Source organism: Populus nigra, chromosome 16 (assembly GCF_951802175.1).
Source record: "Populus nigra chromosome 16, ddPopNigr1.1, whole genome shotgun sequence".
Taxonomy (NCBI): Eukaryota; Viridiplantae; Streptophyta; class Magnoliopsida; order Malpighiales; family Salicaceae; genus Populus; species Populus nigra.
The window spans coordinates 1797100-1822911 of NC_084867.1; the positions used below are offsets into that span (position 1 = coordinate 1797100).

A 25812-nucleotide genomic window follows, 5' to 3' on the forward strand; every position below is an offset into this window, starting at 1 on the left:
CTTAATGAAATTTTTTTCTCTCCTTAGCTTCACTTGCAACTACATTAAAGTAAGATATTTCTTTTTTCTTCTTTTTTCATGATTTTTTTCACTATATTTGTTTTTTATTTTATTTTTAATTGTTTTTGTTCTTAATAATTGTATAAATGTTGTTGTAAGATTTTTTTTTTTCATATGAGATCAATTTTTAGTAGATTTATTTATAGGATTTTTAAATTTTTAGCAATTGCAACTTCATTTTTTTCATATGAATTTTTGTATAATTTATTTTTTTATTTTATTTATTTGTTCCAAATTTGTTTGAATTGATTTTCTTATTCTTTTTTCCAAGCATTTTGAGTATATATTATACAGTGTTAATTTAATTATTTTATAATTTTATAAAATGAATTTTTTTAAAAATGTTTTTCAATAATTACCGAGGGAATTACCGACGGAAGTCCGTCGGTAAATCCCTCGGTAATTCCGTTGGTAATAAAAAAATTATTACCGACGCGTCTGTTCCGTCAGTAAATCCGTCGGTAATTCTATTACCAACGGATTTACCGACGGACAAAACATTACCGACTAACGATTCATCGGCGGATTATTTCCGTCTTTGATTCCGTCGGTAATATAATTACCGATGGAATATGTATCTTACATCGACGGAAAAATTCCGTCGGTAAAACTATTAAATCTTGTAGTGTATCGCTTCGGAAAATTTTGACTTTCCGAGCAAATTGTCTCTCAACCATGGCAAAAAATCGTTTAAGCATACTAGATACCTCTTTCTTGTCAACAAGCAAATAAATCCATACAGCACGAGAGAAATCATCAACAATAGTTAAAAAATACGAAGCACCACATGAAGAAACTGTTCTATATGGTCCCTATAAATCACAATGAATCAGTTCAAAAATACCCAAGGTCTTATTTTCGCTAACAAAAAATTTATCTCTCCGTTGTTTTGCTCTTTGACAAACATCACAATTTTTATTCAAACTGTTTTCCTGGTTTTTAGAATGAACTTCGGGAACTAACTTTGTTATTCGTAGAGAAGGATGCCCCAGTCGCTGATGCCAGAGATCAAGAGACGCTTTATTACTGATCTTTATTGTATTAATCCGCGGTATCCCTTTGAAATAATAGAGTCCATCTCGTCTCTCACCCGCACCAATCAGCATCCTCGAAGTGTGGCCCTGTATAACACATAATTTTTTAGTGAATAGTACAAAACAATCATACTGATCAATTAATTGTGACACAGAAATTAAATTGCAAGTAAGTCCTGGCACATAAAGGACATTTTCAAGACACAAATCTCCATCAAGAACGGTTGTTCCCTCTTTGACCGCCAAAGCACTACTTCCATCTAGTAATCCAACGGGACACTGATCGATTATTTTTAAATCATTAAGTTCCTCAATTGACCCAGTCATGTGGTTAGAAGCCCCGGTGTCCAATATCCACACCGAACCAGTCACTGTCCCATACAAGTTTTTAGGCTTACCGGTCATTTTATTAGTTATCTCCTTCGGCTCTCCCAAGATGGCCTTTAATTTTGCCCACTGCTCGTCGCTCAAACCTGGGAACGACGAGCCTCCTCCTGCGGCTGCAATAGTGGCAGAACTGGACCCGATGGTGGTGAGAGCAGCGTTAGCACGGTGGGTTCCTCTGTGACCCCAGCCTCCTCCTCTACCACCGGAGTACCCTCTTCCACGGCCAACCTCTCTTCTCTCGTCTCCCCTGGGTCTGTCACCCCACCATTCGGGGTATCCCGTTAGGGCAAAACAATTGTCTTCTTCATGCCCTGATTTATGGCAGTGCGAGCAAATCCCCTTCTCTTGCCCGTCGGTTCGAGTCATAGAACCCTGCTGTCGTCCGTCGGTTCTGGTGCGAGCAACAAAAGCCACAAATTCTCCTTGTTCTTCTCTGCCTCGAGTCATCCCCTTCACCTGTTCTTCTTGAGTAGGATAGAGTATACCTTGTGCAACCCCGGTAATGGGTCTTGTGCCAAGATGTTAGATCGGGTTGTCCCGAACCGCTGCTCATCGAGACCCATAAGAAACAGGTGCACCTTCTCTTCCTCTCTTCTCTTTTCCAATTCTGAACCCAGATTGCATGTGCACTTTCCACACTTGCACGCCGGCAATTGCTCAAAATTGCCTAGCTCATCCCATAATTTTTTCAATTTCCCATTGTAATCCATGATAGTCATTCCTTTCTGTTTGCAATCGGCCAATTGGGACCTTAATTGTTGAATCTGAGGTCCATTGGTGATGCTGAATCGATCTTTGATGTCCAACCACAAATCTCGTGCAATCTCTACATGAGATATGGTTGATCGGAGTGTGGATTCGATAGTGTTTCGAATCCAGGACACCAACAATGAGTTGATGGTCTACCAGTCTTCCCAATCCTCTGATTCTTCACTGGGTTGTTCAATAGACCCGTTGATGAACCCGAATTTCTTTCGGGCTCTCAAGGCCGTTCAGAACGAACGTGCCCACTCTTTATAGTTGTCCCCCTTCAATTGGACCTGAGTAATCGTAAACCCAGGATTATCAAGAGATGTAATATCGTATGGCGAAATTGTTTTTCGATTCTCACTAGATACACTCTTGCTCCCGGACATGGACTCTGTTTTGTCAACAGAGACACTCTTGTTCCCGGACATGGATTCTGCCATGTATTCTGCTTGATTGTGTGTCTTATTTCGATTGTTTTATAGCTCTGATACCATGATAAAACAATGGAATAATAAAACAGTAGAGAAGGAATGTTGCAGCCAAAAACCCTCTAGGTCTGCGTGTATTGTATTAGGGTTTTATAATCCCTAAATGTCCACAATTAATGCCATAATAAATGCCTAAATACATGCCTAAGACTATTCACATTCCATAATAGGATAATATTACAATGAGCTTATCCCATATTTATGATATTTCATAATAGTAAGGAAGGAGAAAAAATGGGGTTGCGATGCAGCCATTGACGAGTTCCATTGCAATCTTACTTAATGAGTCAACGCTACAAAGCTATTAAAAGAATTTTTAAAGGGATAAGTGAACTCCTGTACATTGTGAGAAGAACAATGGTGCATTCACATATTGCTGTCTTCTTTGTTTGTCATTTAATTTTGATCTTTCCATATCAAGTTTTTTTGGATTTGATTTAATAATTTATTATGGTTAACTTAATATGTATGAGTTTCCGATAATGTCAAAAATTTATTCTAGCATTAAGTTGATGCTTAATTTGATAAAATTTAATTTAATTTTATTGATTAAAAAAGATTAAAACTTTGGGTGCCAAAATTGACACTAAAAAAAAGTCATTCTCTTCTTTTTTTTTCTTTTCATTGTAGTTTAGGCGTGTTTTGAAATATTTTGGTCCCTCAAGTTTTAATTTTTGCAACTTTTATACCTTTTTTTTCAAGGTTTTTACATTTTAGCTTAAAAATTATTTTTTATTCACGTTTCAATTTCTGTACTATTATATGTATAAGATTAACTCTACTTTTCTTAATGATTAACAGTTCATTTTTCATCTCAACCTTTTTATTTGTAGATTAATAATTTTTTTGTTCTCCGTTTTTTGATGTCAGGAACCGTGGCTGTCTGAAAACATGGGTCCTCTAGAAAGTTTGTATCGTTAGTTTGTTCGCTGTTTTACACCAATATTGTCTCCAACCTCATATTTGACAAAGTCGATTGAAATAAGGTTTATGTAATATGGCAAAGGCAAGAACTATGTATTTTGTGCTATGCATGGTAATGTGAAATCGGCTCCTTTTGATTCCTTAAAACCTGAATTCCATCTCAATGTATTAGCTAGTCGCTAATGGAAAGGCCGTTAATATATATAAGAACAGTTTTACTTTGGCTAATTATTTGATCGATGGGAAGTTTTTATTATTTATTTTTTTAGATGAGAAGCTTTTTTGTTTTTTTCTTGAAGAAACTCTAATGGAGGAAAATGACATGCCCTGGGTTACCTGCTTTTATTCAATTTTTTCAATAAATGCATGACTACAAATAGTGGCACCGCATTTGTTGATGACTTTGACCAAGACTTGAAGCTCTTAATAATTTCCATGCAGGAAGATATGCGCTTCACTTGGCAGTGCTGATCTTCATAGAAATCAATGGAAATGACTAAGAAGCTGAGGCATTATACAAATTGAATTTGGCCAACAACAACAACCTTTGAGGTGAAATTCCCAGCTTCATTGATCATATGTCCCGGCTTGAAACATTGAGTTTGCACAATAATAGCTTTGTTGGAGAGTTACCTTTGTCTTTAAGCCATTGCATTTTTCTGGTCTTTTTAGACCAGAGTACAGATAAGTTTCAAGGAGAAATACCAGATTGGATAGGAGAAAGCATGCCATCTCTGAAATTCTTTTTCCCTGCAGTCTAATGGGTTCAATGGAAGCGTACAGCCACATATTTGTCACCTAGCAACTATTCTGATCTTGGACGACGTATCTCTAAACAATATCTCTGGAATCATTCCAAAATGCCTCAATAACCTTACTTCCCTTGTTTGTGTTAAATAATATTTATATAGTCTTATTTATTAAGGGTAGAATAGTACTTTCAGTTTGACCTATATATACTTTATTTGTATTTAGGTTAAGACTAAACATTCATAATATACAAATTATTCAGAATTCTAGCCTCCTTTCTCTATTTGATCTCAATTAATTTAACATGGTATCAGAACTGGTTTTATGAAACGAGGCTTAATCTCAATTATTCACATTTTTTAGAGTGAGATTTTGTCTTCCGCTTCTGCAAAATTTGGTATTTCGTCAGTTTCTGCAATTATTTTGGTATTTCGTCTACCCTTCAGCTTTTGCAATTTGGTATTTGCGTTCAGTTTCTGTAAATTGGTTTTGTGTTTTGGAGTAATCATATAATTTTGTGAAGATATTTGTTTAGTTTCTGCAATCTCTGTTCAGTTTCTGCAATTTGGTATTTTGTTTTTCGCTGCTTTTGCATTCTGGTTCTCTGTGATTGTTAATTATGGCTACTGAAAGAGATGATTCGCTTCAGTCTGTGAGTGTGAGGTTGGATGGGAAGAACTATTCGTATTAGAGCTATGTAATGCGAAATTTTCTTAAGGGTAAGAAGATGTGGAGGTATGTTAGTGGAACTTATATAATACCTAAGAATATTGAGGAGGGGGATGCTGTTTTGATAGATACATGGGAAGCAAATAATGCAAAGATCATTACTTGGATCAACAATTCTGTTGAGCATTCGATAGGTACGCAGTTGGCGAAGTATGAGACAGCAAAAGAGGTTTGGGATCATCTGCAAAGGTTATTCACGCAATCAAATTTTGCAAAACAGTATCAATTAGAGAATGACATAAGAGCTCTTCATCAGAAGAATATGAGTATTCAAGAGTTTTATTCTGCTATGACAGATCTTTGGGATCAATTAGCTCTTACAGAATCAGCAGAATTAAAGGCATGTGATGCCTATATTGAGCGTAGAGAGCAGCAACGATTGGTACAGTTTTTAACAGCGCTTCGCAGTGACTTCGAAGGACTTAGAGGTTCAATTCTGCATCGTACTCCACTGCCTTCTATTGACTCTGTTGTCAGTGAGTTATTGGCTGAAGAAATACGTCTTCAGTCTTATTCTGAAAAGGGAATTCTTTTTGTTTCAAATCCTTTTGTACTAGCAGTACCTTCTAAGACATTCTCTAATCATCAGAACAAGCCTTACACAAGAGTTGGCTTTGATGAGTGCAGTTTCTGTAAGCAGAAAGGTCATTGAAAGGCTCAGTGTCCTAAGTTGAGACAGAAAAATCAAGCTTGGAAGTCTAGCAGTCAGTCACAATCTAATGTTCATCGACCACCTCAGGGTTATAAACCACCACACCATAATACTGCAGCAGTAGCTTCCCCAGGCTCTATTACCGATCCTAATACTTTAGCTGAGCAATTTCAGAAGTTTATCTCCTTGCAGCCACAAGCAATGTCTGCTTCTTCCATAGGTCAGTTGCCTCATAATTCCTCATGTATGTCACACTCTGAATGGGTCTTGGATTCTGGTGCTTCCCATCATATGTCTCCAGATTCCTCATCTTTTACCTCAGTGTCCTCTTTGTCCTCCATTCCTGTTATGACTGCTGATGGCACTCCCATGCCCTTAGCAGGTGTTGGTTCTGTTGTCACACCTCACTTTTCTCTCCCTAATGTTTATCTTATTCCAAAACTCAAATTGAATCTTGCGTCTGTTGGTCAAATATATGATTCTGGTGATTATTTAGTCATGTTTTCTGGTTCTTTTTGTTGTGTACAAGATCTGCAGTCTCAGAAGCTGATTGGGACAGGCCGTAGGGAGAATGGACTATATATTTTGGATGAGTTAAAAGTGCCAGTTGCCGCCGCTGCCGCTGCCGCTACTACTGCTGATTTGTCTTCTTTTCGTTTGAGTCTTTCATCTTCTAGTTTTTATTTATGGCATTCACGTCTAGGTCATGTTTCATCTTCTTATTTGAGATTTTTGGCATCCACAGGAGCTTTAGGAAATTTGAAAACTTGTGATATTTCTTATTATAGTGGATGTAAACTGACAAAATTTTCTGCTTTACCTTTTAATCGAAGTATTTCTGTTTTATCTTCACCATTTGATTTGATTCATTCTGATGTATGGGGACCTTCTCTTGTTTCCACAAAAGAAGGGTTTCGATATTATGTCTCTTTTATTGATGATCATACTCGTTATTGTTGGGTTTATTTAATGAAACATCGTTCTGAATTCTTTGAGATATATGCAGCTTTTCGAGCTCTTATCAAAACTCAACATTCTGCTGTGATCAAATTCTTTAGATGTGATTTGGGTGGGGAATACACTTCTAATAAATTTTGTCAAATGCTTGCCTTAGATGGAACCATCCACCAAACTTCGTGTACAGATACTCCTGAACAAAATGATGTAGCTGAAAGAAAACATAGGCACATTGTTGAAACTGTTCGTTCTCTCTTATTGTCTGCTTTTGTTCCTAGTGAGTTTTGGGAAGAAGTTGTTCTTACTGCTGTAAGTTTGATTAATACAATTCCATCTTCTCATAGTTTGGGTCTATCTCCTTTTAAAAAGTTATATGGGTATGTCCCTGATTATTCCTCATTTAGAGTCTTTGGTTGTACTTGTTTCGTTCTTCGTCCTCATGTAGAACGCAGTAAGCTATCCTCTCGATCTGCTATTTGTGTCTTTCTGGGTTATGGTGAAGGTAAAAAGGGGTATCGTTGTTTTGATCCAATAACTCAGAAACTTTATGTGTCTCGTCATGTTGTCTTCCTTGAGCATATACCTTTCTTGTCTATTCCATCCACTACTCATAGCCTGACAAAATCTGATCTTATTCATATAGATCCTTTTTCTGAGGATTCTGGTAATGATACCTCTCCCTATGTTCGATCAATTTGTACTCATAACTCTGCAGGTACTGGTACTTTACTCTCTGGCACACCTGAAGCTCCATTCTCATCTACAGCCCCTCAAGCTTCATCTGAGGTTGTAGATCCACCTCCACGTCAGTCCATCCGCATTCGTAAGTCCACAAAACTACCAGATTTTGCTTATTCTTGTTATTCTTCATCATTTACTTCCTTTTTAGCTTCTATTCATTGTCTCTTTGAGCCCTCTTCCTATAAAGAGGCAATTCTTGATCCGCTTTGGCAGCAAGCTATGGATGAGGAACTTTCTGCTTTGCATAAGACAGGTACTTGGGATCTTGTTCCTCTACCTCCTGGTAAGAGTGTTGTTAGTTGTTGTTGGGTGTATAAGATTAAGACTAATTCTGATGGGTCTATTGAGCGATACAAAGCTAGGCTGGTTGCAAAATGATACTCTCAACAGTATGGTATGGACTATGAGGAGACATTTGCCCCGGTTGCAAAAAAGACTACTATTCGCACTCTTATTGTCGTAGCTTCGGTTCGTCAATGACATATTTCTCAGCTTGATGTTAAAAATGCATTCTTGAATGGAGATCTTCAAGAAGAAGTTCATATGGCACCCCCTCCTGGTATTTCACATGACTCTGGATATGTTTGTAAGCTTAAGAAAACATTATATGGTCTCAAACAAGCACCTCGTGCTTGGTTTGAGAAATTCTCTATTGTGATCTCGTCTCTTAGCTTTGTTTCTAGCAGTCATGATTCTGCTCTTTTTATTAAGTGCACTGATGTAGGTCGTATCATTCTGTCTTTATATGTTGATGACATGATTATTACTGGTGATGATATTGATGGTATTTCAATTTTGAAGACAGAGTTGGCTAGACGATTTGAAATGAAGGATTTGGGTTATCTTCGATATTTCCTGGGTATTGAGGTAGCATACTCACCTAGAGGTTACCTTCTTTCTCAGTCGAAATATGTTGCAGATATTCTTGAGCGGGTTAGACTTACTGATAACAAAACTGTAGATACTCCTATTGAGGTTAACGCAAGGTACTCTTCTTCTGATGGTTTACCTTTGACAGATCCTACTTTATACCGCACTATTGTTGGGAGTTTGGTATATCTCACCATTACTCGTCCAAATATTGCATATGCTATTCATGTTGTTAGTCAGTTTGTTGCTTCTCCTACTACTGTTCACTGGGCAGCTGTTCTTCGTATTTTGCAATATCTTTGGGGTACAGTTTTTCAAAGTCATTTACTTTCATCCACCTCTTCCTTGGAGTTGCGTGCATACTCTGATGCTGATCATGGTAGTGATCCCACAGATCGCAAGTCTGTTACCGGGTTCTGTATCTTTTTAGGTGATTCTCTTATTTCTTGGAAGAGCAAGAAACAATCTATTGTTTCTCAATCATCCACCGAAGCAGAATATCGTGCCATGACATCTACTACCAAAGAGATTGTTTGGTTACGTTGGTTACTTGCTGATATGGGAATTTTCTTTTCTCATCCTACTCCTGTGTATTGTGACAACCAGAGTTCTATTCAGATTGCTCATAACTCGGTTTTTTATGAGCGCACTAAGCACATTGAGATCGATTGTCATCTTACTCGTCATCATCTCAAACATGACACCATTGCTTTGCCTTTTGTTCCTTCTTCCTTGCAGATTGCAGATTTCTTTACTAAGGCGCATTCCATCTCTCGTTTTCGTTTTCTAGTTGGCAAACTCTCGATACTTGTAGCTGCCGCATCGTGAGTTTGAGGGGAGATGTTAAATAATATTTATATAGTCTTATTTATTAAGGGTAGAATAGTACTTTCAGTTTGACCTATATATACTTTATTTGTATTTAGATTAAGACTAAGCATTCATAATATACAGATTATTCAGAATTCTAGCCTCCTTTCTCTATTTAATCTCAATTAATTTAACAGTTTGGAAAATAGTTGCTGGGAATTCCATAACTAGCCATGGATTTAATTTTGGTAGCAACGTTGCGCTCCAATATCTTTATCGAAACAAGGTTAGGGTTGGATGGAAAGGATGAGATCATGAATATGAAAGTACTCTTGGACTTTTGAGGATCGTTAATTTTGCAGGAAACAAATTAACAGGGGAGATTCCAGATGAAATAATTAACAGGACTCTTACAGTTGACTGCACTGAACTTATCAGGAAATAATTTGACTGGAGCAATCCCTCAAAAGATTGGGCAGTTGAAATAGTTACAATCACTTGATTTATCTGGAAACCAATTATCAGGAGTAATTCCAATGAAAATGGCTGATCTGTATTTTCTGAATTACCTGAACCTCTCTAACAATCACTTGTTTGTGTGGGGGGCATTCCATCAAGCACTCACCTGCAGAGCTTTGACGCTTCAGCATTTTCTGGTAATATTGCATTGTGCGGCCTGCCACTCAAACAAAAATTTCTTTTGGGGATGAGACGTTCTTTTGATTGAAACTCACGCTTAAATTTTCAAAAATAAAATTATATAAAAAAAATCATGTTATTTAAAAAATGGAGTTCATAAAACTGGCCACAAAAAAACTAATCAAATACAAAATTGATGATTGTTTAGAAAATTATATAGGATTTTTATTGGGATATATTGAGCTTATTAAACTTTTCTACTTTTGAATTTAATAAAATAAAACGCGAAAACACAAAATATTTTATTATCTACTTTTAAATAAACACTCATTAAATAATAAAGTATTTCACATGTTTAAATCGATCAAATTTTACTCTAATTAATTTCAGACCAATTTAAATCGATCAAATTAAGGAATTTAAAACTAAAATTCTTGATGTCCAGATGTACTCAACATGGATGTAGAACTACATTAGAGTAAAATGCTCTAAGGCAATAAACAACAGCACTCATCATTACACTGTAATCAACAACAGCACTCATCATTACACTGTAATCAACATTTATCACATAGCTATAACTACTCTTAGAAGAAGCATGGCAGCTGGCTCTGTCAGAAAAAGAAGAAGGAGGGGTCGCAGCAACACTCGTCAATAAGGCAGCAACAGCACAAAGCTGCAAGGCTGTGACAATAAATGTAAACGCTTCAAAAATCCAAGAAAATATAGACAATGCAAGAACCAAGAGCAAGACAAATAAAACGAAGATAATTTTTTTTTTTTTGTAATTCATATAAACCAGGCAGTATATTAAGATTTTCAAAGAAATTACCATCCCTCGAGGAAACCAGGCTCTCTCCGGGGCGGTGGAGCAGCGTAATATTGTGGAGGTGCCATCACCGGAGGTCCTTGATAATAACCTGCCAAAGGGGCAAAAAAAAGTAAGAAATTAAATTAAACCATAAAATGATTTCAAGATAATCTTCAAAATCAAAGAAGCCAAAATAGCATAAAGATAAGAAATAGAATTATATAACTCAAGGTACTTGTGACAAACGATAATCAGAAAAGAATAATAATAAAAAACTCTAAAGAGAATCACTTGTGCATAGACTGAAAACTAACAGTTCACACAAAAAGCAAAAAAATATCATAATTAATAAGAAAACTGAAGCAAAACCTATATATATGCTTCTCAAACTTGCATCTTTGAAAGGAAAATGAAAGGAAGGGGAAGAGAAAAAGAAAAAAAGAACAGGGTTTTGAAGATTTTTGAAGATGATTAGAATAAATAAATACCTTGGGCAGGGTAAGGATAACCATACTTGGGGTCACTCATCTCTCTACCAAAGATTCTTCAGAATTTTAGAGGTTAAGATTGAAGAAAACCAGTACTGTATTTTAGGGAGCGGAGCTAAGCTAGAAGAAGATGTTGTGTGTGAACTTGTGATAAGCTCAGAGTGATGACTATGTCACTCTCTATCATGTAAACCTTTCCCCCCTTTTTCTTTTTTCATCTTTTTCTCGTTTTCTAAAGCTATTAAGGTAGCTTTTTGGTTATTTTACTGAAATAAAAGATACGTAGACAGTAAAAATAAAGAAAATAGGATAGAAAATAACATTATTTAAATAAAATTATATTTGACAATGATGTATAAAATAAAATAATTATTTTATATTCTATTCAGTTATAGTAAATAAAATATAATAAAATATAATTTTTTTAAAATATATATTATCATCAATCTTATATATTTTAAAAAAATTAATATATATTGAGTATTAAAATTTATAATATTGTAATAATTCTAGTTGTAAAATTAATATTAATTTGATGGGTTGATAAAGGGTTTAGAAACCGTTTGGGAACGCGGTGTAAATCATGTTTCAAAAAAATTCAATTTTTTGCTAAAATTTAATATGGTTTGTATATTTTGGATCGTTTTGATGTGTTGATATTAAAAATAATTTTTAAAAATTATAAAAAAATTATTGGCATGCATTTCGACATGAAAAGTTATTTGAAAAGCAACCGTTACCACACTACCTAACATACTCAGAATATAATAAAAATTGACTCGATTTAGCCAAGTTATAAAACTCAGGTCAACTCAGAATAAAATATAAATAAAAATATTGTTGATTTAAAAAAAAAATTAAAAATTTTAGACAATTAAGTTCACTCTTTTAACTCATAAATTAAAATATAAAAATTTATTTCAAAATTATCTCAAATAGATTTGTTTTTATATTTTTTTTAATTTAAACACATTTTGTGTTTACTCTCACCTTTATATAACTAAATACTGTTATTTTAGATTTTATTTGAAATTATGATAGAGTTATTTTTTATAATATTTTTTAATAAAAGATTTATCAAAATAATATTTTTATTATTTATTTAAAAAAATATTTTTAATATCTACCTATTAAATAATAAAAAAATATTTTTTTAAAAAAAAAATCAAATTTTACCTAACCCATGCCAAACGCGTTCTAACTCGTCATTCTCTCAGAGTGGGCGGTTGTTCATTGGAATGACGTGTGTTAGAACGTGTGGATAACGTTGGCAATTGTTTGCAGACGTGACCGAAAGTTTCGCTGCCCAAAAAAGTCAAGAAAGGTACTTCAATTCTTTGATTGATGGGCCATAGGACAGCCTGGAAAGTCACATCGAGGTGGGGATATTATTAATTAATAAAGAAAAACAAATTCAGGGAAATTAATTTTTTTAATTTCTTATTATTCATCATTTCACAATTCATTTTAATTAATTTTTTAAAATAAATATGTCAGTTAACCAGGGCATAAATGAGAACTGAACATTGTAATGTCGTGTGCACTGCCACTCAAAGAAAGATCAGAAGGAGATCCATGCTGAACATTGTAGTAATGTTGCAGGGTAATAAAAACACAGCAAACTAGCACATGCCGGAGGGGTCGCAGCAACACTCTTGCACGAGGCAGCAAAAACACAAAATTGTAAGGCTGTGTCAATAAATATAACCAAACAAACACATTAAAATTCCAGAATTATATATGTTGCTGTAGCTTGTGGCTTATGGGAATATGCTGGGATAGGGCAACATGTGTCTCTTTGAGTTTTATTTTTTGTTTTGTTGCCGGAAATTATTAATAAGGGAATGTTCGGGAGCGGCTGTGTTCTTAAAAAAATTAATTTTTTATTTTACTAAAATTTAATATGATTTGTATGTTTTGAATCGTTTTGATGTGCTGATGTTAAAAATGATTTTTGAAAAATGAAAAAACATCATTAGCATGTATTTTGACACGAAAAATTATTTGAAAAGCACTCGTAACCACATTGTCAAACACGCTCTAAGTTGGATATAGGGGTGTTGCTTCTTACTGCGGTAAAAGGATATTAAAAAAATTATTAATATTTTTTTGAATGGTTAGAATTTTTTAAATTTCTAGAATTTATTGAGTAGTTTATGATTTACTATAAATATATATTATATAATTCTATTTTGATATCATAAAAATAAAACATTTCTCATTTTTATATAGATGTAAATATATTATTGAACCACGCTAAATTTTGACAAACACATGTATAATAATAAAAAAAATAGAGTATAATTTAATTGATCAGGTCCTGAATTTGTTCTCTAGAAATTATCGGTTCGAGTTCCACAAACCTAGATTCACTAAGGCTTACATGATTGCTAATTTTAGAACTCATGAGATTAGTTGAGCTACAGATAAATTAGCTCGAATACCCACATTAATAATAATAATAATAATAATAATAAAGCAGAGCAGAACAAATAAAAAAGGGTAATATTTTATTATTGTTCGGGATATTATAATCCATGCAATTCAGTTAGAATTTTAACAAGTTTAAAGAAATTACCATTCCTCAAGGAAACCACGCTCTTTCCGCCGTGGTGGAGCAGCATTATGTTGCAGAGGTGCTGTCGTGATAATGGAATAAGTTATGGAAAGACGAAAATTCAAAAGGAAAGAAAAAGAATTCTTCATGACACATATCAATTGTCGAGTGATCCTCTAAAGAAAATCCCACTGAAAATTAACAGTTAAAACAAAAGGAGATGAAAAAAGAGAGATTAATATCATAATTAAGTAGAAAAACGAAGCAAAACCCTTTCCTGTACAGCTCAAACTCATTTATTTGAAAGGGAAAAGGAAAGAGAAGGAAGAAGAAGATGCGTATGAGATTGTAAAGATGACAAAGATAAATGATTACCTTGAGCAGGGTAAGGAGAAGCATGCTTGGGGTCACTCATCTCTACCGAGACTCTCCAGAATTGTAGATGTTGAGATTGAAGGAAATACTGTATTTTAGGAGTGAAATAAGCTAGAAGTAGGCACATTTGGGTGCTCAAGCACAAATAAAACAAAGAAGAAGAAGAAGAAAACGAAAAGAAGTTACTTTCAATTCCTTAATTGATGGGCCGTGAGGCTGCATGGAGTTGGTGCTATAATACAAATCAAGATAACAAAAAAATCTATAAAAAAAAAATTAAAATCAATTAATTCTATAAAAAAAATATTATAAAAACTAATTTAAAATAAACTGGATGGTAAAAATTTCCAGTATCACATATTTTTTTAAAAAATAAAATAATAATATATTTAATCGACTTGAGCTCGACAGTAGCTTCACATCCTAACTTGCTAAGTCCATGATTTGAATTAAGAAATTGAATGAGTTTAATTATTATTTTTTATTATTTTACCTATTATAGAATAAAAAATAGGAAAACTTTTAAAAAACTAAAAACTGAAACTGACAAATTAAAGAAATAAAAAAAATCTACGAATGACTTTTTGAAAAAACAAATGTTAACACATTGACATACTAAAATGACATAGGTTAACCTGTTACACTCACATATCAAATTATAAAATCACGATAATCATGTAATGATTAAATTTAAATAAATTAGTCCAAAAAAAAAGGAAATACATCACGAAGATAAATTTAAAAGAAACCAAATGTTTTTAAAAAATCTCAATTTGCCTTTTTTTTCCTTAAAAAAATATTCAAATGATAAAATATTAGATCAACATGGATTTTGAGTTAAACTCATCAAACTTGCAACCTGAGTCATGAAATCAACTGAATTTAATAATTTTTTTATTACATTTATTTTTTACCTAAATATAAAATAACAAAATAAAAAAAAAGCTAAAAAAGAAATTAGGCATGTGGACCTTCTAAAAAGAAGAGCTTGCATGATTGGGCCTAATTTTATATTTTTTTTTATTTCTTGAAGGGATGAATGATATTTTTTATTTGTATTCTATTTTTTTTTTTCACTTTGATCATTTATCTTTCAATTCCATTATTTTTCAAGAAAAAAAAAAGAAGCAATTTGCTATTAATTTGGGCTTAAAATAGTGCAATTGAGGGAATATTCAACATAAACTGACTTCGAACAAATTAGTCTCACAAAAAAAATACATCACAAAGACAAATATAAAATAAACCAAGTGTTTTTTTTTAAAGAATCTCAAGCTAGCATTTTTTTCTTAGAAAAAAATTTAAATGATAAAATATTGGATCAACTTAAATTTTACTGATTAACTCGTCAAACTTACAAACCGAGTTATGGATTCAATTGAGTTCAATAATTCTTTTATTACATTTATTTTTTACCTAATTATAAAATAGCAAAAAAAGCAAAAACAAGAAGAAGATCAAGCACGTGAGCCTTTTAAAAAGAAGAGTTTGCATGCCCAAACTTGATTTTATATATTTTTTTATTTCTTAAAGGGACAAATGATATTTTTTATTCGTTTAAAATTCAAAATCACCATCTATTTTTTCTTCTTTTTTTTTTTGTTTTCACTTTGGCTCTCTATCTTTTAATTCCATCATTTCTTAAGAAAAAAAGAAGCAATTTGATATTAATTTGGGCTTAAAATAGTGCAATCTAGAAAAAATTCAAAATAAACCGATTTTGAACAAATTAGTCCCATGAAAAAAAAAACATCACAAAGATAAATTTAAAATAAACCAAATATTTTAAAAGAATCTCCATTTGGCATATTTCTTTTATAAAGAATATTCAAATGATAAAATATTAGATCGACTCGGATTTTGCGAATTAATTCATCAAACTTTTGACCCTAGTTATGAACTCAACTGAGTTTAACAATTCTTTTATTATATTTATTTTTTACCTAAATATAAAATAACAAAATAACAAAATAAAAAAGAAACCAATCACGTGGACCTTCTAAAAAGAAGAAGCCGCATGCCCGGACCTGATTTTATATTTTTTTTATTTTTAAATGGATAAATAATATTTTTTATTAATATAAAATTCAAAGTTGCTATCATCTTTTTCTCTCACTCTATTCCTCTATCTTTTAATTTCATCATTTCTTAAGGAAAAAAAAAGCAATTTAATATTAATTTAGGCTTAAAATAGTGCAATGAAGGAAAAAAAAATTGAGAACTAAAAACAAATGCTCTTTTACACTCCACAGTGATTTGTTAAAAAATACACAATGAAATTTCCTCACTACTTGGTTTTCTTGATAATAATTTTATATATAAAAAAAAGAGAGTAAAAAACAAAAACAATTCGTATATACCATGGTAAAAGCTTAAAAACAAACAGGGATGATATTAGACATATGTACATCTCAACATTTTTAATTAAACCTAGATCTAAAAGAAAATTTAAAGAAAGAATGAAAAAAAAAAGAGTAAAATTATAAAATTCTCTCTCCGATGGCCTAGAAATATAAAATGAAAAGATAAACCAAACTAGCGGCAAACATTTAACAGCAGAGCAGTGTCACCTGCACTGGCGGTCGAACAAGCAGATATCCGGCGACAAGTGGATCCGTAAGTAGATCTCTGATGACAGAGAAACCCGTCTACACTGCTCTTTCGTTGATTCCTCCCGTTAACGTTTTTCAGGTGATCATTGCTGGATGTGGATTGCTTGTTTTTATGCTGAACTGACTTGGGTTTTGAGGATTGCATCTTGGTTTCTTCATACTTGGCTGATTACTCTGTTTGGTTCTTAATGTTGCGACTTGTTTGTCAGGATGAGTCGCGCGTATCATACGCGCAATTTTGATGATGGCTTATTTCTTGCAATTGCACGAAAGCTGTTTGTTGTTTTGCCACACCCACCATTTCTCTGTAAGTTCACATGAACTCTCCCTCCATGTGTAGCTTTTCGAACAAAATTATACCTTAATTTCCCCAAAAAAACCATATTGATAGCCACGAGAGAAGTGGTGGGTTGCTGTTGAGATGGTGACATTCATGGGAGACTTGATTGTCTTTTAATTTTTAGCTTTGTTAATAAGAATTCAAGTTTGGTTTTTTTACAACAAGTCAACAATATCTGTACAATTTTGTTGGTAGTTTTTATGGTGGGATGTGACATAGACAACTTCTATATCACTAGACTTGTCGAGCCAACCATTATTATTATCTTGAAGAAAAAGAAAAAAGAGAAGACAAGTCAACTTGAAATTTATTTGAAAAGGTAATGATTTCTCAGAAATCAGAATTACAAGAACCCAACAAAAATGCTTTTTTTGCTTCATTTTCATAGCGATAATAATGCCCAAAAACTATGTTTTAATTATTGTGCTTGTATTGTTGCACATCCCTTTTCCTGGATTCATTACAGGGGCAACAGGGGAAAAAATTGGGTGCATAGAACGAGAGAGACAAGCACTTCTTAAGTTTAAAGAAGATATTACTGATGAATATGGTGTTCTTTCTTCTTGGGGGGGTGAAGAAGAGAAAAGAGATTGCTGCAAGTGGAGAGGAGTTGGCTGTGACAACATAACTGGTCATGTTACTTCACTTAATCTTCATTCCTCACCTTTGTATGAGCATCATTTTACCCCTCTAATAGGCAAGGTTAGTAATTCATTACTTGAGTTGCAGCATTTGAATTACTTGGACCTGAGTTTGAATAATCTTGATGAGAGTATCATGGATTTCATTGGCTCCCTAAGCAGCCTAAGATACCTGAACCTCTCCTACAACCTTTTCACTGTAACTATCCCATATCACCTCAAGAACCTCTCAAGATTGCAGTCTCTTGATCTCAGCTATAGTTTTGATGCCAGTGTTGAAAATCTTGGCTGGCTTTCTCATCTTTCTTCTTTGGAGCATCTTGATTTGAGTGGTTCCGACCTCAGCAAGGTAAATGACTGGCTGCAAGTGGTTACCAACCTCCCTCGCCTAAAAGACCTGCGATTAAATCAGTGTAGTCTTACGGATATAATTCCTTCACCTCTTTCTTTCATGAACTCTTCTAAATTTCTTGCTGGACTCCATCTCTCTAATAACAATCTTTCTTCTGCAATATACCCCTGGCTGTATAACTTTAGTAACAGCCTTGCTGACCTTGACCTTTCTGGTAACCAGTTACAAGGTTTGGTTCCAGATGGCTTCAGAAAGATGAGTGCTCTTACAAATCTTGTTCTATCCCGTAATCAGCTTGAAGGTGGCATTCCAAGATCTCTTGGGGAGATGTGCAGCTTGCATACGCTAGATTTGTGCCACAACAATCTCACCGGGGAGCTTTCTGATCTCACTCGGAACTTATATGGACGCACAGAGAGCTCGCTGGAGATTTTAAGATTATGCCAGAATCAACTCCGTGGTTCATTGACCGATATTGCTAGATTTTCTTCCTTGAGAGAATTAGATATCTCGAATAATCAACTGAATGGGTCTCTACCAGAAAGTATTGGATTCCTTTCCAAGCTTGACTATTTCGATGTTTCTTTTAATTCTTTGCAAGGTTTGGTGTCTGGCGGACATTTTTCTAATCTCTCCAAATTAAAGCACTTGGATTTGTCTTATAATTCCTTAGTTTTGAGATTCAAATCCGATTGGGACCCTGCTTTTCAATTGAACAACATTCATCTTAGTTCATGCCACTTGGGGCCTTGTTTCCCAAAATGGCTGCGAACTCAGATAAAAGTCCGTTTGCTAGATATCTCCAGTGCTAGTATTTCAGATACCGTCCCTAATTGGTTTTGCAACCTACTGCCTAAGTTGGCTTTCTTAAACATATCTCACAACTTGATGAGGGGAACACTGCCAGATTTTTCATCAGTAGATGCAGTTGATACATTCCCTGGGTTTGATTTGAGTTTTAATCGGTTTGAGGGTCTACTGCCAGCTTTTCCTTTTAACACAGCCTCATTGATTCTTTCTAACAATTTGTTTTCAGGGCCTCTTATATGCAATATTGTAGGCAAGGCTTTGAGCTTCCTTGATCTGTCAAACAATCTGTTAACCGGACAACTTCCAAATTGTTTCATGAATTGGAGCACACTCGTTGTTCTGAATTTGGCTAACAACAATTTGTCAGGTGAAATTCCAAGCTCTGTTGGATCATTGTTTTCCCTTCAAACATTGAGTTTAAACAAAAATAGCCTCTATGGAGAATTGCCTATGTCTTTAAAAAACTGTAGCATGTTGCAATTCTTGGACCTTAGTAGAAACCAATTATCCGGAGAAATACCAGCTTGGATAGGAGAAAGCCTCTCATCTTTGATGTTCCTTTCCCTTAAATCTAATGAATTCATTGGAAGCATCCCACTACATCTTTGTCAGCTAACAAATCTTAGGATCTTGGACCTCTCCCAAAACACCATCTCTGGAGCCATACCAAAGTGTCTCAACAATCTAACTACTATGGTTCGGAAAGGAGAAGCAGAGACTATCATTGACAATCTTTACTTGACTTCTATGAGATGTGGAGCAATTTTTTCTGGACGCTACTATATCAATAAGGCATGGGTTGGATGGAAAGGAAGAGATTATGAGTATGAGAGATACCTTGGACTGCTGCGTGTCATTGATTTTGCAGGCAACAATTTATCTGGAGAAATTCCAGAGGAAATAACTGGCCTGCTTGGGTTGGTTGCACTGAATTTGTCAAGAAATAATTTGACCGGAGTAATCCCCCAAACAATTGGGCTGTTGAAATCGTTAGAATCTCTTGATTTGTCAGGAAATCAGTTCTATGGTGCAATTCCAGTCACAATGGGTGATCTGAATTTTCTGAGTTACTTGAATGTCGCCTACAACAACTTGTCTGGGCAAATCCCATCAAGCACTCAGCTTCAGAGCTTTGATGCTTCAGCTTTTATTGGCAATCCTGCTTTGTGTGGTCTACCAGTCACCAATAAATGCCTTGGAGGTGATTTGCCTCAAAATCCAGTGATGAATGATGTGATCCAAGACAATCAAGAAACTGTTCATGAGTTCAGTGATTGGTTTTATACTGGCATGGGAAACGGATTTTGTGTATTCTTTTGTGGACTTTCAGGTGCTTTACTGCTCATACGTTCTTGGAGACATGCCTATTTCCAGTTTTTGGATGGATCATGGGGATTGCTCTCTCGATACTGGCAGCTCATAAGGCTAGATAAAAACCACTGCCAAACTCTTGCAGTTAGGTTTTGACAGTCTTTCAGATTAGGCTTACAAGGTAACATGGTTATTCCTTTTCTTTTTGGTTCTCCAGAATCTGCTTTGGCTCAAAATGCTTATAATTAAGTGAAAACAAATATTACAGACTTGTAATTTGTTTCTTACTACTGTTTCTGGTATCAGGATTCTTTGCCGCCCAAAAATCATGGCTCTTTTACCTGTGGAGAAGTTCTGTGTCATTGGTGTTTGTTGCTGTAATGGCACATCACCTTCTCCCTTTGAATCATCTAGTTCTACCCGAAGCATCCAAGATTTTCTTTCTGCTTCAATTCTGAAAATACTTTGATGTATTACGTACAGTTATGCCTGTATTTGGTGGACAATTCAATGCTATTGCTGGTTTTCGAATAAAAGTGGAAGAAAGAATGCACAAGTGATATGCTGGATGATCTTGAACATTTGGAGATGATTTTCGGTCATTTTAATTTCTTTTCTAAACATTGCTGCAGTGCATAATTTTTTCTGGTTTCCGGCTATATTCATTACCGTGTTAGTCTTTTATTGGGATGGACACTCTGAACTAGCACAGTCGGGGGGGGAAAAAGAACTGGAAAGTTCTATGTTGCTTGTATGAATAATTTCTTGAAGCTATATATTTATATTATGACCCTATTTAACTCTCTTTTTTATTTTATTTTTTGAATTTAAGAATCTCTCATAACAAATTTAGACAAATATATTAGCTAAAATATTTGTATTATATTATGGTATTTATTGGTCAAAGCACTACAATGGAATTTGATTTGATCAAATGTTATTTAAATATTTATAATTATAACACAATAACCAGATATGTTATTTAAATATTTATAATTATAACATAATAACTAGATATCAAAAACTGTTTGGATAGATTAATTGGATATGTTTTGGGTTTGCTTTTCAATGATTATTAACTTAAGTTTTATAATCCTTGGAGTTATTAAAAGTTTATATGGTTGTTAACTTTAAAGGCCGTGGAATTAATCGAGATGCAGATAAGTTAATCTGAATATCCATATTAATCTTTAAAAAAAAAAAATTGCTTTGGCATAATATAATATGGAATGACAATATTAAACATGCCTCAAATTTGATCTAACCTTGAGGGTTACTTGGACCACTCTTGCAATCACCTGACTGGGAAGTTTCACAGCTTTAATTCATCGGTTTTTGCTGGTAATCTTGCACTTTGTGAGCCTCCGTCACACAGAAATGTGCTGGAGATCATACAACTCTAATGCCCTATCTGTTTTGCATAAAAATTGAAATTTTTTTATTATTTTATTTTTAATTTTTTTTTTGTAATTTTAGATTGTTTCCATGTAAAAAATAAATTTAAATATAATTAAAAAAATTATTTTAATATATTTCTAAAAAAATATTTAAAAAAACAACCGCTATTACAATGTCAAATAAAATATAAAGTTATCTTTGTTTTTGCACTGGAAAAATGTTTTTGTAAGAACTTGAATTTTTTTTATATTTTAGATTATTTTAATGTGTTAATATTAAAAATATATTTTAAAAAATAAAAATATTATTTTAAATTATTTTATAATAAAAAATTATTTTATCGACCAGTGCATGCCCACACGGAGAGTGCAGAGAATCATTTTTTTTTTTGTTGGCTAACATGGCGTTATTCGAATAAAAATATTCTTAAAATAAAGATGCATGTGACTCTCAAAATATTTTATGCAATGCTCATGAAGACATCGTAAGAGGGCATGGGAAATTTATCAGTGATAAACTAGATATCTTATTCATGTTAATTTAGGACACAGGACTAATGAAAACACCTAGGAGAGATCTGAACAATCTTTCTCAAGCCAAGAATTCCTCTATAGTCTCATTTTCTCTGAGAACGAGGACGAGGTGGGATACTCTGTTCATTCCTGAAGAAGTTGTCAGGATCAACTCTGGTCTTCACCTTCACCAATCTGTTGAAGTTACCCTTGAAGTACTTAGCACCCCAAACCCTTGCTTCTTCAACACTTGTGTTGACCTTCTCGTTCATGCCCAAATCTAGGTCCCTGTGATTGAGGTATGCTTCCCTTGGATTCTTGGAAACATAAGGTGTCATGTACTCATAAACCTTCCTAGCCCAATCAATGTGCGTTGCACTCTCCGAAGGATCATTCCAGCTGGTCGCGTACTCAAGCATGAACAAGACACCCTTTCTATGAGGAAATGGAGTCTCAGAATTTGAAATTCTATCCATCACTCCTCCATAAGGAACTAATAAGGTAGCAAGCTTATCTTCTTGAATGAAAAAATCCCATAACCCTTCAAGTGCGGTTTCATTTATGAGTTTTCTGGCGAAGTCTGGCTTGCTTTTTGTGTAAACTGGGAACAAATTCTTCCGTTGAAGTAAAACTTCAGGAGTTGAATTTGCAGGGAAGAAAGCTTCATAGAGAACTGAACTGATCCAGTCCATTTCAATACAATCCTTCCTTGTTACATTCAACTCAGGGAAACTTTTTGCCATCACTTTGAGGAGTCTGTTGGTATCACCAAGAAATAAACCACTATAGACGGTTCTTACAGTTTTTTTACCTGTGGCACTAGCAATACCCGGTCGTATGCCGACGATTAAGTAAAGATCCTCATCAAATTTATGAGCAACTTGTTGCCATCTATAGAGGAGCTTAGTAAGACCTTGATCCAAGAACTTGAGAACCCTAAAAACTGTCACAGTTGATGGTACTGGAACCAGTTTTACTTTCCAGGCAGTAATTATTCCAAAGCTGGCTCCTCCACCTCCTCTGATTGCCCAAAAAAGATCTTCTCCCATGGATTTCCGGTCAAGGAGTCTTCCATGAATGTCAACTATATGAGCATCGATGACATTGTCCGCAGAAAGGCCATATTTTCGAAACAATGGGCCATATCCACCTCCTGAAAGGTGCCCACCAAGACCTACACTGGGACAAGCACCAGCTGGGAAGGCAAGATTTTTACTTTTCTCTGAAATTCTGAAGTGAAGCTCACCAACTGTAGCACCTGCTTGAGCCCACGCACTCTTATGCTTGATGTCAACGCTAATGGAACGAAGGTTGGCCAGGTCCACCACAATGAAAGGTGTGTCAATTACAGAGGTGTAAGAGATTCCTTCAAAGTCATGGCCTCCACTGCGGATCCTAATTTGAATTCCAAGCTGTTTTGAGCAAATAACGGCAGCTTGGACATGGGATTCTTGCAATGGTGTGAAAATAAACTTAGGTTTTGGTACTGAAGGCAATGCGAACCTGAGATTTTGAGCAGTAGACAGTAAGACATCAGTGAATGAAGAGTTTTTTGGAGTGTACAGGATACTGGAGAAAGGAAAGGAAGATTCAGAATTTATCGAGAGGCATCTTAGAAATCTACCCTGAATCGGAAGGGAAACTATAGACGAAGGAAATAAAAGGACGATTAGAAACACTGGAATAATGGATGTATACGGAACCATTTTCCTCTGTTTTCTTCTTTTGTTTGTCTTTCAGGAAATGATTTGTCCTGATCTTATAGAGAGAGAGCTACTATCCGTCGATGATCCTGTAATTGATCTCATCCTAAAGTCAACTTCGCGCAGATAAAAGCATCGGAGACTTTTGACGCAGCGTATGGTGAAAAATATTTAATCAGGTTCTTAAACATTCCAAAATTATAGAAAAAATTCTAAATTTAAATTCTGAAGAAATTCCTCAAGTCAAATAATAATATTAATCCTGATTTCTGCTCCCAAACAATGCAGAAAGTTGCTTGTATAAAACTTTAAACCTATCTATATAAAAAAACTTAGATCAGATAAGACTCTTACTTCTAACTAGAAAAATCAAATTAAAACTTGATTATAATTGATGGTCAATCATGATCGATTAATCAAGAAAAAAACTTTGAAACAACCATGCTTAATTTCTCTTGGATTTTGTCTTGTTAATGATCTATTCCATAACTGAATCCATAAGACATTTCACGTCAGCTTTTTAGTTCTTGTTCCATGAACAAGTGATATCTTGGAATAATTTGCATGTCAAACTGAGATCAAGTTTTGGGTTGGTATATTCAGTAAAATAAATTTATCTTCTTCAATCAAAAGAGGAAGTATACCTTCTTTACCATCAAATCAACCTTTTAGGATTGAAGTAGATGAAACTATATGCTTAATAAATAAAAGTTTCATGTTAATCCCTGTTCCTTATTGATGGATTGGCATTTTTTAGCTCTCTCTTGTGAACAAAAAAATAAAGTTTAGAGTGATAACCCATAGTTTTTCAGATTAGTCACGTAATGAGCCTAGATATATTCATTTTCAGACTCAACCAAGTACTAAACCTAGATTTATGTGGGTTTGGCGAGCCATTAGACCCACTATCCTTGAGCTCAACAAGCACTAAGTCCAAACATATGTAGGTCTGGCGTACCGCCATATTCACAGTCAGAGATATTTTACTCTAATAAATCAAATATATTTTATCCTAACAAAACATAGATATTTAGGTAATAAATGAACCTTTTACCCTTCCATGAGAGAAGGGACATCAGGAGCTATAAAAAGAACCGATGTATGCCTTCACAGGTCAGGTTTAATTTTTCTCTACTAGAAATGACATATTTCTATTTCTAGGGTTTTCTTTTAAAAAAAAACTGTATTTTCTCTCGTATAATATTGACTTAATTATTGGAGAGTCCTCAAACTTTAAAAATGGAATCTTTTATAGGTATTGAGAATAATCAGTCATTTTATTAATAAAAATTGAACTATATTACTAGAATTAGGAGATTACTAATTTTATCTCAGGCCTAACCTTTATTTTCAAGCTGATGAGATAAAATCAGACCTTATCAGTATAATTTAATTAGCAAATACTAAGAAAAAAATAAACCCTTTTGAATTCAATAACCGCAATTATATTTAAGATTCGCTAGAGCTTTTAATTTTATCCACAGGCCAGAAATCTTAAAAACTTAATTGAAGAATGAGCTGTTCTAGATTTATGCTGGCAAATTGTTTTTTGTGCTTCTCTTGTAGTGATATCTTTTGGATGCTTGCAGTGCTTTTGCCATGTTCTCCATGGTCTGTGAGCAAAGTCTTTTTCTTTTTCTTTTTTTTTGGAAAAAAAGGAGCATCTAGTCTTCATTATTAGGAAAAAAAGATTTTTTTTTATTGGGTGCTTATATATAGAGTATAAAAAGTTTTATCTTTTTGAAACCTATTTTTGATTCAATTTAAAATTAAGATAAAAATGGAACCCAACATAATAAAAATATTATTTCAAAATTATCTAATAATTCCTCCCAGATAAAGCCCACCTGAGTTAGCATCATCACATGATTGATGATGATCCCCTCAAGTTATCTGTCTCTCTCATGTTCCCTCCAGTTGAATTTCTCTCAAAACGCATTTCTTTTTTGCAATAGGCATTTCTTTTTATGAGAAAACACAATACTATATTCATCATAGATCAATGGATGATTAAATTATATATATATATATATATATATATATATATATATATATATATATATATATATATAGTTTGACGAACGTTAAGGTGGTCAAAAGTTGTGACAAGT

General features: G+C 34.0%; 2 protein-coding genes and 2 long non-coding RNA genes across 7 annotated transcripts; 1 reads left to right on the top strand and 3 right to left on the bottom strand.

Annotated features, from left to right (window-relative positions):
• Positions 1-10201: 10201 nt before the first annotated feature.
• Positions 10202-11304, bottom strand: LOC133675665 (uncharacterized). The gene is made up of 3 exons (XR_009835450.1): positions 11091-11304; positions 10624-10711; positions 10202-10475 (listed from the first exon to the last, which is right to left on the bottom strand). It is a non-coding gene; the product is annotated as an uncharacterized LOC133675665 (long non-coding RNA).
• A 2279-nt stretch (positions 11305-13583) lies between these two features.
• Positions 13584-14528, bottom strand: LOC133675666 (uncharacterized). The gene is made up of 2 exons (XR_009835451.1): positions 14023-14528; positions 13584-13838 (listed from the first exon to the last, which is right to left on the bottom strand). It is a non-coding gene; the product is annotated as an uncharacterized LOC133675666 (long non-coding RNA).
• Positions 14529-16471: 1943 nt separating this feature from the next.
• Positions 16472-20669, top strand: LOC133675885 (receptor-like protein EIX2). 4 transcript variants are annotated; one of them, XM_062097422.1, is made up of 5 exons: positions 16473-16713; positions 16844-16941; positions 17441-17676; positions 18190-20269; positions 20395-20669. In XM_062097422.1, exons 2-4 carry the CDS (start codon positions 16845-16847, stop codon positions 20242-20244), a joined length of 2388 nt encoding a protein of 795 aa, XP_061953406.1. In that variant the 5' UTR covers positions 16473-16713; position 16844; the 3' UTR covers positions 20245-20269; positions 20395-20669. The 4 variants fall into 4 exon arrangements, with proteins under 4 accessions (XP_061953403.1, XP_061953405.1, XP_061953404.1 ...); XM_062097419.1 differs by having other exon boundaries at positions 16472-16713; positions 17441-20269; XM_062097421.1 differs by having other exon boundaries at positions 16472-16638; positions 16714-16941; positions 17441-20269.
• Positions 20670-21988: 1319 nt separating this feature from the next.
• On the bottom strand, positions 21989-23805 carry LOC133675498 (monolignol oxidoreductase AtBBE-like 15). The gene has a single exon (XM_062096901.1). It carries the CDS (start codon positions 23702-23704, stop codon positions 22103-22105), a length of 1602 nt encoding a protein of 533 aa, XP_061952885.1. The 5' UTR covers positions 23705-23805; the 3' UTR covers positions 21989-22102.
• Positions 23806-25812: the final 2007 nt, after the last annotated feature.

What these genes read in the sequence shown, in the direction of transcription:
- LOC133675498 (XM_062096901.1), bottom strand. Translation starts at nt 23,704, where the DNA reads ATGGTTCCGTATACATCCATTATTCCAGTGTTTCTAATCGTCCTTTTA.
- LOC133675885 (XM_062097420.1), top strand. Translation starts at nt 16,845, where the DNA reads ATGAGTCGCGCGTATCATACGCGCAATTTTGATGATGGCTTATTTCTT. An exon ending in GCCACACCCACCATTTCTCT is followed by an intron (nt 16,942 to 17,440) that starts GTAAGTTCACAT and finishes GATTCATTACAG; the next exon opens with GGGCAACAGGGGAAAAAATT.